This window comes from Fulmarus glacialis, unplaced genomic scaffold, assembly GCF_000690835.1.
Source record: "Fulmarus glacialis isolate BGI_N327 unplaced genomic scaffold, ASM69083v1 scaffold20956, whole genome shotgun sequence".
Lineage (NCBI taxonomy): Eukaryota > Metazoa > Chordata > Aves > Procellariiformes > Procellariidae > Fulmarus > Fulmarus glacialis.
In genome coordinates, this window is record NW_009219012.1 from 2,214 (window position 1) to 14,308 (window position 12,095).

General features: G+C 40.4%; 1 protein-coding gene across 1 annotated transcript in view; it reads left to right on the forward strand.

Moving 5' to 3' along the window:
* Positions 1-201: 201 nt before the first annotated feature.
* POLQ (polymerase (DNA directed), theta) overlaps positions 202-12,095 on the forward strand; it is a gene marked incomplete at its 5' end in the record, with an annotated part of 50,339 nt that continues 38,445 nt past the window's right edge. Inside the window, 5 exons of the mRNA XM_009580228.1 lie at positions 202-384; positions 1,473-1,603; positions 3,003-3,159; positions 7,547-7,655; positions 10,293-10,512. Of these exons, the coding sequence (XP_009578523.1) occupies positions 202-384; positions 1,473-1,603; positions 3,003-3,159; positions 7,547-7,655; positions 10,293-10,512 (800 nt within the window). The remainder of the gene's footprint in view (positions 385-1,472; positions 1,604-3,002; positions 3,160-7,546; positions 7,656-10,292; positions 10,513-12,095) is intronic.

A 12,095-nucleotide genomic window follows, 5' to 3' on the forward strand; every position in this document is an offset into this window, starting at 1 on the left:
GAGGAAAATTTGAGAAAATGTCAGGAGATAAGAATAGTGAAACATCCATAGGAAATATTGAAAAATATAGGGAAGATAGTTTCTTGTTACCTTTTCTCATAATACAGGAGCTTGTAGAGAATTTTGACCTTTAGGTATATAACCTAAGTGACTTCAGATTCAAAGATGATACCTGACTTTTTTAAAATTTTCTTCTCCCAGGGCAGTATCAGCGGGTAAATGTTCCTGAAGACCAAGCAGACAAGTTGCTCCTTGCAAGCTGGAGTCTTCCCAAAGCAGTTCTGGAGAAATACCACAGTCTGGGAGTCGTGCAGATGTTTGAATGGCAAGCAGAATGCCTAATGCTCGGAGAAGTTCTGGAAGGGAAGAACCTAGTTTACTCAGGTATGCAAATATCTGACAAAACCAGTCCCTCCCTAACTTTCCCGGTGCCATTTACAAGAACATGTTGGTGCTGAAGAGTGCTGATCTGGCAGATAAAAAGGTCAAGATCCTCTTTTTTCTGGAGAGACCCCATTAAGATCTGTCCCATTGCTGTACCTCAGACCTGGCTTGATAGACTCCTTTCCAGATGTGAGGAGAGACTTTTTTCCCCCATTTTCTCTCTGAATGTTCCCTTAGAAACTGATAATTAGGTGTCAGTTAATGATGACTCTCTTTTTTTATTACAGACTATGTCAATCAGGAACTGAATGATATGAGCAATGTTAGATACAAATACTTTTGAAAATTTTATATCCTATCTAACTTTTTCAGTCCCTTTATTGTTTCTCTTCACCCAGTGTATGGGAGGGGCACGCAGAAGGAGAAGTAGGACTGGTGGACTAGAAATCTGTGGGAAATGACAACTTGGGTATCTACTCTCCATGGGAAGAAGGTCCGAGAGCATCACTGGGAGGATGAAAAACTTAGAAGAGGGGTGGGTGATTTTCTTAGACTTGGATTTGAGTTTTATTTCCTTGCCTCCAGAAGACTTTGTGTCTGATTGCTGGGTAATGGCTGTCCCCCGCAATGTGGCATCTCCTCCACATTTTTCTGTGGTTGATAGATGGCAAACAGCAATGCTCGCCAAGCAGGAGGGGTTAATATAGTTATGGGCTAGGTCAGTAAGGTGGTGGCTGAGGTCTCCTGTCCAACCAAGAGACTAGTGGGTTTTTTTCCCCTTGCTTATCTCTGAGCTGCTGTTGCTTCTGGAGCAGAGATGAGAACACAAGCCTTGGTAGCATGATGGAAGAGGCTAGAAGAGAAATACTTTGCAGTCTTCTTGACCGTTTACGGGGTTAACTACAAATGTGGTTGTGGCTGTTGGAGAGGGGCTGTTGGAGAGGGGTTGAGGCTGTTGAAGAATCCTGCCCCAAGTTCTCCAGGAACTGCTTCCTATGCTAGCTTTATGATGCTTGTTCCTTGGATTTTTTTTTTTTTTAACTTTAAAAGTAATTTTAAAAAAACCCAACGTTTTTTTTTCCCCCCAGCTCCTACCAGTGCTGGAAAGACTCTTGTTGCAGAATTGCTTATTTTGAAACGAGTCCTGGAGACTCGTAAGAAAGCTCTTTTCATCCTTCCCTTTGTCTCTGTGGCCAAGGAGAAAAAATGTTATCTGCAGGTAAGTAGCATTCAAGAAGGGGTTGTAGTTGTTGGGTCACATTTTTTAAGCACTTAGAAGTTTTTGCATGGATTTGAGGAAAAAAAAAATTTGCAGAGTTGTTTCAGAAATGATTTGTAGATAATTTAAAATTTGCTCTTATTCTAAGTCGGAGATAAAAAAATAAAAGTTCTACCCAAAAAGGGAAACTTGGAAAAATTTTAAGGAGTTAAAACATTTTATTTCAGCTTTGACTTTTAAAGCATTACTTGCCTTTATTCACAGATTTTATAATATACAAACTTTAAAGGAATTTTCTAATTAGAGATTGTGTCTGAAAAACTACAAAGGGAAGGTGTCAACATTATCTGAAAGGAACTTTTTATTTTAGCTTTCCTTGGGGTGTTCCATGAGAATTTTGTGCCTTTGATTTCACTTTGACTTTGCTAAAAATATATTCTGACAGAATGTGGTTATGTCTTGGCTTCCTCTCCCCAGCTATTTAAAAACAAAATTAGAGTGGGAACAGTCTTTTTAAAACAAAAACGTTTTTTCTTGAAAGACCTTCATATAAAATATTGTTTCTATTAGCTAATATGTCAAAGTAACAACAATTACTAAAAACAAATACAAAACCAGCAGGCATTTTTGTTACAGTTTATGACATTTAAGACATTTTGGGTGTTAGTAAACTGAGATGGTATCTTAACCTTGCAAATTGCTAGGAAATGTTAGAATCTGAGTGCAAAAGCTACTTTGTAGTGATTGATAATGGAGATATGCTTTTGCTTTAATCTTGTAAAGCTGGAGGATTATCGATGCTGTGTTCTACTACTCCTGGCCTAAGGTTTGGCTGTAGCTGCACATACTTGAAATTATATGGTATCTTACCCATCTGGTTCAAACATTTGTACCTTTTGTTAATGCAGTGTGTAACGTGCCAAAGTTTTGGCACTGCAGTAATAAGCCGTGGAAGAAAAGAAGTCGTTGTTTCTTGACTTCCAGCTGGGAGAAGTGACATCTTTGTGTTTGGGGTCCCACATTTGGCTTTTGCCCGATTTCTCAGGAGCAAGGCTTCTTTGTACGTAACCCACTGGTATTATAAACTGTTGCACTGTGTGTTCTCTAACGTTCTTAATAGCAAATGTTTTCATACAAAACAGTGGTTCCCATCTCTTACTCAGCTATGCACGCTTTATCCTGCAATGTGTACTGTGTGGCTTCTGCTTTGGAAATAAAAAATGACAGTGGGAAAACAAAAACTAGCAGTAACTGGCTGAGCTATGGCTTTAATCTGATTAGTTGGCATTATAAGTACTAGAAATTGTGGTTGTAGGATGCAGGCTTTGATGTGATGCCAGCAGGCATTGGTCAGCAGAGTTATAACCTAGGCATGACATTCTGTATCCTTGAAAAACAGGCCCTCTTTCAGGAGGTGGATGTGAGAGTTGAAGGCTACATGGGAAGCATGTCTCCTGCTGGACGTTTCTCTGCCCTGGATGTTGCTGTCTGCACCATTGAGAAAGCCAATGGTCTAATCAATAGACTAATAGAAGAAAACAAAATGGACTCACTGGGTAAAATACTAAGGCTTGACCATTGGGGGGATAAGGTTCATTACATACTCTGAGTACATGTGAAATCATGGGATAATTTGTATTTGCTCAGTTCTATATGTGTCAGACATGCCAGATATTCTTTCAGAGCACTTCTGATTTGGATTTAGGAATGCAGTCAGGACTGTTCTACATAGCTCAGTGGCTGGGGAGTAAGTAGGTAGAAGCTGCAGGTTTAGTTTGTCTGACATGGACGACAATCCATGGACAGTGATTAGCTGCAATAAGCAGTGATTCCCGTAGCTAAGAAATGTCTTCTAATTAATGAAATTGAATTAAAGGTCTGGGATATGTTTGAGTTCAAGAATGTACATATGTATGTTTGTTTATTCGGGACAAAGATTGTGGCATCCATGTTTATCTTCACTTAGCTCAAGGAAGAGGAGGAATTGGTGCTCATCTGGGTCCAGGTGACATAGAGCTCCTCTCAGTAGGCATGGTGACTAGTAGGCATGGTGACGAGGAGGGCTGTGACATTCATTTCTCTCTTGTACTTGGCTCAAAAGCCCTCTGTCCTTGTAAGGTAGACTTCTGGGTCATCGTGGCCCTGATGGCCGCTAGATAATGGTATTCATTTAGTGTTTGGGAGGAGATATAAGCCCTGAAGAAGCCCTGTGTTTCTAGCACGCACTTGGAGAGCGCTGTGTTTTCCCAGTCCAGTCAGGAGTTGTTCTCTTTGTTTCCCTGCTCAGTAAAGCTATACCCAGTTGTATTTTATACAGTAATTCCTCCCATCTTCACTCTGGCCTGTAACATAGCTGGTTGCTATTTTAAGAATATAAAAATCGGAAAACTAGATGAGTAGCAAACTGGTCTGAGACCTCCACCTATGAAACTGCTATTCCATGTGCATCTGGTGTCATAATATTCTGCAGCATTGTATACCAGAAGAGTTTTTTAAACACAAGAGAGAATAGGGGAAATAAAGCCTTGCAGGTTTTGTCAGAGTGTGAGATCATGGGATAATACATTCACACCTGGATCTATAGGGGCTGGATCACAATGAATGCTTTAGACTGCCAGTGAGCTGGAAGATGAGTGGATGACTGTGGTTATGCAGCATTTTAAGCTCATTCGAATTGAGGTTCCTGGAATCTAGCCCCGTTCTTGAATGTGTGTCTTCATCCCTTCCCTGGCAAGAGAACTGGTGATCATGCAGTTAGCCATTTCAGTATATGGCTACTTAGTTTAGGGGTGTTTTGTTTGTTTTCAGTAGGGTTAGTTTGATCCTAGGTCACCACACCGTACAAGCTGTACTGCCAGCATAAGGCAGGGAGTAGGGTCATGATGTTCATATTTATGTTGGCTTGGGTGCCTTGGAAGCATACTCAGTATGCTAAAATGTATGGTTTAATGATGTCATCTTTCAGAAGCTAGAGATATGCCAAATCCCTTTGGTTGGTACCTCCATTCCATCTCTACATTTTCTTGTGCTCTCTAAGATGAATGTACCTGGGAAGAGTCATATAAGTATAACGAGCCAAGTGATTACAAGATTTGAGTTTGAATATGTGTCCTCAACACTGATACCTCCTTAAAGCATGATGTTTTTCTTTCACCATTTGAAAACACCTCTGCTGCAGCCCTCCATTTCCCTTGTGCCCCAATATGACCATATAACTGAAATAAGGGTAAAAATGTGGGTTTTTTTCTTTCTATGCTTATTTGAAATTAATTTTTAAATTAAATTTGAGTTTTAAATCACCTTTAAATTAAGAAGTTGACAAATTTTCTATTTGGAGATAAATTTTCATAAAAGCTGAAAATGCCAGTTTAACTGTCACCTAAAACAAGCTTGTCTGAAACTGCAAGATTGTACCTTGTCTTCTAATTAATTCTAAATTTAGACCAGTTCGTAACGAGGGTGTTTTATCTTTTGAGATGAGTTACTGGGAGATGACTGCAATTCTTGCTGGATTCCATCTCAAGCTTGAGCTGTTCCTTTTGTTGATGTCAACCCCCTGCTGATAGCTCAAGTTGCCTTTGGAAATTGTCGAGCGAAACTCAAATCCTCTGCCTGGCAGAGCTCTCTTTGCTGTATGAAGCAGTTAAAAGCAATTTTGTGTTGCTAATTATTATATAACGTATATAGTACGTTTGAACATCCAGGTACGCAGGAGATGATATTCCTCTTGTTCAGCCTCTTGACACTGATGCTGAAGAAATTTTAGGAAAGCAGACTAGAAAAGAACCCACTGCCTTCTCAACACGTCAGCTGGGAATGGATTTGTAATGTGCTGTTGTGATACTTGTTTCTTTTCTTAATTTAAACTTGAAGTTAAAAAATTACTAGTTTAATTGTATTTAAAAAAAAATAATCAAATCCTCCCTGCCTATCATTCGGAACTTTTTCGTTTTAAACAGGATGTGGACTTAAAGCAGCCTAGTTATTCTGCAGTAAACATATATGATAGCTCTTGGGTACTTTTTAGTGGTTTTTTTTCAGCAGTCTTCTAGGGACACACCTAATATGCAGACAGAAAGAGGAGACTGAGGCTAGCCTCGTTTTCAGTAGCAATGCAGTATGATGAAATTCTGGCCCCACTTGCACTCCTGAGCTTGTTGTTGAGTAGAAAATACCACTGCATGCTGGGACCTGTAGTCCTCCTTGGCTGCAGTTCCATTTTAACATGAGGATGGCTGTGTGAAAAATACTGGTTGCCTGATTGCTCCTGCTCTTTTATCCCAGTGGGCATGTTCTGAGTACTGCCTGAATAGAGGAGAGCACTGTGCATGCGTGACAGTCGGGTCTCACCAGCTCGCAGACTGCCAGGGTAATGCAGTACGCAGGTTTAGCGTGGGTTTGAATCTTTATTATAGCTGAGTAGCAGCAGAAGGTATAGAACAAGTGGCCCATACAACAAATAGTGGCATTGCCTATGCTTTGGTCTGTAGGTACTTCATTTCAGGAAGCAAAATGTGCTGCTGCTTGGCACAAAGACTGGAAAGGTAACTTGTATGAATTTTACTTTGGTAGATATCCCATTACACTGTCCTGTCTCAGCTGCTGGAAGAATTCAGGCAGACTGTTGTACGGGGAAGCAGGAAGAAGTTTTTTCTGGTAGCTGAATAAATATCTATTTGGTGACCAACGAATTACCATTTTTTACAAACGAGCACAGAATAGAGGAAGTACAGGAAGACAGAGGAACTGGATGGGTGGGAGTTTGTAAAAGAGTGATGAAGCAGTGCAACACTCTTTTCTAACCTAAGTGGCTTGAAAGAGAAGGGGGGAGAAAACAGAAAACAGACGGAAAGAGAAGGAACATACGTAGGAAGGAGAGAAAAAAAATGAGATGGAAAAATAGCATTGAAACAGATAATATAAGGTCACATTTGCCCTTAAGCTCCTGCTATTTTAGCTGCACCAGGAAGATGTTACATAGCTGCACCAAAGACAAAAAAAATCCACAGCAGCAGAACTAATGAAGCTTGGTGTCCTCAATGCCCTGCTTTTTTTTTTTTTTTTTTTTTTTTTTTTAAAAAATCTGACCTTCAGCCTCTTCCATGTCCCTGTGACCCTGTCAGCTGGCCAGAAAGGGTACATACTGCTGCTAGTTGGGACGTGTGCTAGGTGGCTGAGTTGTAGTGGCTCTATGTTTTCTCCTGAGGGGAGACCCTAATCTGGTCTGTTGTCTCTAGCTACTGATACTCGGAAAGCTTTTTAGATGTTATTCTTTTCAGTATTTCTACACATCTTACAAATTTGATGGAGGTGGCTAATAGATTAAAAAGTAATTTGCAGGAGGTAGGATGACAACAGAGCAGTCATGTAAGGATTTTTTCATTAGAAAGCCAAAGCTAAATAGTAGAGCTCATTCAGGTTCGGTTGGTGAGAAAAGATATCATAGGAAGCAGGCTATGCCAGTGTAATTACATCTGCTCTAGGGTTTTTTTTCTGACATTACTGTATTAGTAAGGAGTAATGTTTTTAACTAGGACAGTGATGTCAGCAAAGCTTTTGACTAGCTCATTTGGGTGTTGAATGTTCCTTTCCAGATATTCTGAACCCTGGGGGTTTTTACTTGCAGAGAGGTTACAGTATAGATGCTGCAGTACTGTTTTGCGTGGTGGCCAGACTAACAACTCAACCTATTTATTTTTATTTTTTTAAAAGCTGATTGTGTGTGTGTGTGAGGTTGTGGGGGTGTGACGTGTTATGACATTGGTCATGGTTTGCCTCTCTTAGAAGAATCAGTGACAGAAGGAAGCCATAGCAGTGTTGGTAAGCCCAGCTGGATTTGTGAATATAAATCTCAGTTCATCATGTAGAATATGAAAGGATCGAGGCTATGTGTTCTTAGTTTGGAGTTTGGTCAGATATAACCTGAGTGCTTCTCTTTATCAGGAGTGGTGGTTGTGGATGAGTTGCACATGCTGGGAGACTCTCATCGAGGATATCTACTGGAACTCCTTCTGACCAAAGTTAGATATGTTACAGAGAAGGTTGAAAAACGGTGGGTAGACCAGGGTGTTTGTCTTTTAATGCTAAATTATGGATAGCTCTAAATATTCTGTTCTCTGGGTGATTGGAAATTTTGGTTAGCTCCAGGGTTTTTATGAGAGTGATGACCTAGACTATTTTGGTTATTAAGGTCTCATCGTACCACCTCTCAGGGGCCTGCCGTTGTAGTCAAAACCTCTTTTCCTCATGGTTTTGAATTTGTGTGCTACCATGGGATCCATTCTCTCGGGAAAAGAAATAAGGTTGAAGCTTTCATTTACTTTTTTAGCCTATTTAATTTTTTTAAAAAACTTTGGATTTCTTTTAATGTTTTTGCTAGTGGACTTGCCCTGCTTAATTTTTCAGTGTTTCATGGAATGGGGTATTTATCCTACTGAAACGTTCAGGTATTGTGGAAGAGCAGGCATGTTGTTAACTTGTCAATGGTGAATTGATCAGAAGACTTAAGAGGATGTGCCAGCATCCTGCTTAGTTAGCACTGCTCAGGGTGATCTGTGGTTTCGCTTATAACATGCGATAGCCTAGTGGTTGCATGGTTTCTTGCCTTTAGCACAACTGATTGGACACTGGGGAACAGATTAAATGTTTCAGAACAGCTTTAGAGGCTTTTAAGAATTCAGTATCTAGATCCCCAGCACCAAACTGTCCAGCTGCTCCGTAGTGCCCGAACACAGACGAAGGCAAATGGAGGAGACGGTGTATTGGTTGCCTTGATCTTTACTGGTGGTGCTGAGAGAAGAGTCAAAATCAACTGTTCCCTTAGCACCAAAAGTGAAATTTTGCCAGTTTTCTCTGCTGCTTCCTCTCTTGTGAGTCGTACCAATGCTGGGCTAAGCACAGACTACCTATTTAGTTCTGGGGGAACTGCCATTTTTACATTGGCTCTCCACCAGAGGTTTTAGCCAGTATTTCCCGTCTTGATTTCCAGGATTAAGGGATGTTCTGGGTCTAATCACCTCTGGCTTTTTCTCATATTCTCCCCGTAAGTCCTGGAAGCCAGTACACTTCAAGCAACGTGAGTGGCTTTGCCACTCCTTTTACCTTGCCTTATCGTGTATCTACAGCACAGATGCAGGACCGCTCTCTTTCTTTCCTCCCTTGCATTGAAGAAGCAGGAAGGAGAAAACATTTGTCAGGGAAAAAGGGACAGATGCATCAAGGAATGTTCCTGGGAAGATACAATACTTCAGCCTTCACCATATAGGCGCTGGGGCCCAGATCCTTCATCTCTCCGTCATGGTCAAGTTGACAGGGGTTCCCTGTACCACTTACTGACATGAAGGAGGTGGCCATTATTTTTGTTTTGGAATCCACTTGAGATTCCTGGAGTTGAAGACCACTTTTTCTCTCAAACATCCTCCTAAGTCTGTGGTGCTTTTTTTTTTTTTTTTACTTAATGGGAGCCACTTTATCCAAATTCTTTAGACACTGTCCAGCCTGACCTATTATCATGAATGAGCAAGTGCTTTTAAGAGCTTTCTAAGTGGTTAGGGGGATGTCCCACTGAAGTATAAGGCTGTGTCTTTGCACCAAGAGAATGTTCTCTGATGGCTGTTGCCAACGTGGATATCCTTGCTTCTCCATGAGGCTTTTGCAGACCCAGCCAAAATTCCGCAGCAGATTTTTCTCCTCCCCAATCAGAGAGAGTGTTGTGGAACTTGTATTTTTTTTAATCCTTGAAGGTCAAAAGTTGCTTCGGGGGGGGAAATTTGCAACCTAGGTGGGGAAGCTGTACTAGCAAATGCTTGAAGAGCTTGGATAAGAGAGTCTGCCTCTCCACATCTTCCTTATTTCTGACTTGCCCGTAACTGCACTTTTTTACTCTAGCTTCTGGGTAGTCTTGTTTGCTCTGTGTTGTCTTTGCCAGGATTACCACGATCTTCCAAGAAGGTTCAGGCTGTTTCTGAGCTCACGTTGATTTGTCAGACCTTCCTCTTTTTTTAAGTCTCAATTTATGACTCAGTGCAATGCAAATGAGTAGTTTTTAAACGTAGGCTTAGGAGCATTGTGTGGATGTAAAAGCCTGAATTAAAATGTACGTTTGGGGATCTAAATTAATGGTTTGCGTTTTCAAGTCTGTTAAGAGTCCATTATTTCTCACTACCCTTAGTGGAGCACTTTGAGAACTGAAGCTCCTTTCTTCTTTGCTGAACTAAGGGCTTTGGTTCCCAACTTTAGGAATACCTTAGTCTAGTATTATTTGTCCTGAAATTGAAACAAATGGAAGTGTTTTAATTAAGGCATTTAAACTTAGAAAGACTGCAGTGGAGACTGAACGATTCCTTTATTTCCATGTTTTTGTTAATGGCAAGGAAACAGTTGATTTATGTATTTGTTTTCGGTTTCTCCAAATATGCAGTCAGGTTATGGCTGTTCTTACCTAAAGAAGGTTAAATTTTAGGTTCAAGATGATAAAAAGTTGAATTATCTTGAATTATCAATGCATGACCTGACGTTGTGTTTGCTAAAAATAGAGTATGGCTTGTTTCTTTTTTCAAGAAGTTGAAAAAAATAGCTTTGCACCTTAGACCCCAGATGGAAGTAGATTGAGTTAGTGTTTTTGAATGCTGTTTTCCAGAACAGTAGCCTGTGTCATCACTAACTTTCATTTTCTTTTAACGACTTCTAGACAAGCGAAGATGCCTGGTCCTGGTTTTGGTGGGATACAGATAGTAGGCATGAGTGCTACCCTCCCTAACTTGGGACTCCTAGCCTCATGGTTAGATGCAGAGCTATACTGTACGGATTTTCGCCCTGTGCCCCTCAAGGAGTGGGTGAAAATTGGCAGCAACATTTATGACTCCTCCATGAATTTAGTGCGAGAATTCCAGCCCAAGCTTCAAGTGAAGGTAACAAAACTTTGAGCGGTGGCTTTGGGATAACACGTTTTGTACAGCTAAAGTTAAAAAGACAGCTACTGGTATGTTGGTTTGTTTTTTTTTTTTTTAAAATAGATGACATTCCCAACTTCATTGTTTACTTCATAGATTGTATGCTCAAACTAAGGACAATTTTTTTTTGTCTTCCACTGATTTAAACAAAAAACAAAACAAAACACAGTCACGCTCATGAAGTTCTTGAAGTTTCTTGAATCTGACTTGAAGACAAAGTTGACTTTGCAGCTATCTTGTTTCCGAGCACTTGACAGATATAAAGAGTTTGATTGTCCCCTTACCTACCACTCTATCTTGTGTCCTGGAATCTACTTCACTTTCATAAATGAAGGTAAATATTTCCTGGTTAGGCCAAGGAATTTGTATTAATCCTTGGGAGAATATATTTGCATTAAAATCTGGTATTGAACCTGCTTATGTTAAACTGCTGAATGATCTAATTTTGTCAGTGATTAGAAGGCAGATGTCCGTCCTGATTCTTCTGAATCTGTTTTCAGTATTTAGCCCTTTTGCGCACTTGTAAAGGGTATGAAAAGTTGAGAGTGACGTACTATAATGATTTGGAAGAATCAAATGGGTAGAAATGGGAAATTTGCACTTCCTACTTGTAGGTTCCTTTTCTGTGAAGTCTTTGAAGGGTGAATTCTCTCTCCAGTCCTTTCAACTGCTTTGTGTAATACTAATATAGTAGTTGGACAATATGGGCTGAATGCCAGCAATATTTTGGAATGTTTTGCACCCAGTTCTTGTTGTGCACAAACATTCTGTTGTCAGTAGCATGGTGGCACAGCAAAAAAAAAAAGGATCCTAGAAACAAAAGGAAATGTTTGTGACAAGAATATCTGGAGACTTGCTTTTATGTGCTCATATTGGTGATGAAGATGATGTTGCATCTCCTTTTCTGGATATTTTTTGTAGTTGCTGCTTTGGATGGGTACTAAAGTGAGAGAAAGAGCTAAACTAGGCTTGTGACTCAACAGTCGAAGGGAGTTGGCTTATTTTATAAGACCAGGTGATCTTCTTGGGCTTGAAATCTATCACTGGACCTTCAGAATTCTGTTCTGTGCCTCAAACTGGACCAGGAAAGGGAACTTGATGACCTCACCACTTCCGCTGAATTTGACTGAATCCTTACGGAGCTTTTGATGTGTATATGCAGTTCCTGCCATTGCTCCCCTGTTTTCATTTGCATTTCAGTACTTTTTATTTCTCACCATACACCTACCTTTTTTCTCTTCCTCCTTTGGCTTGCTTGCTGGAAGAGAATCTGGCTTAGGTAAGCAAAACAGATCAGTTGCAAGAACTCTCTTAGGATCTTAAAACCAAAAAGGCAAGCTGTAAACAGTAGGGTTTTGCGTGCACATCCATACAAGTATCCATAAAAGCTTTCCACTGTGCTCTGAACACTTGCAATCTTTGGTCAGCAGTGCTTGCTGGGTGCATCTTATTGGGGATGCTCAGGCTACTACATCTCATGCTTTTAGTTCAGACATCCTAGGTGGTAAGTCTTCCTGAGTTGCTGCAGAGGGGTGTTTTCC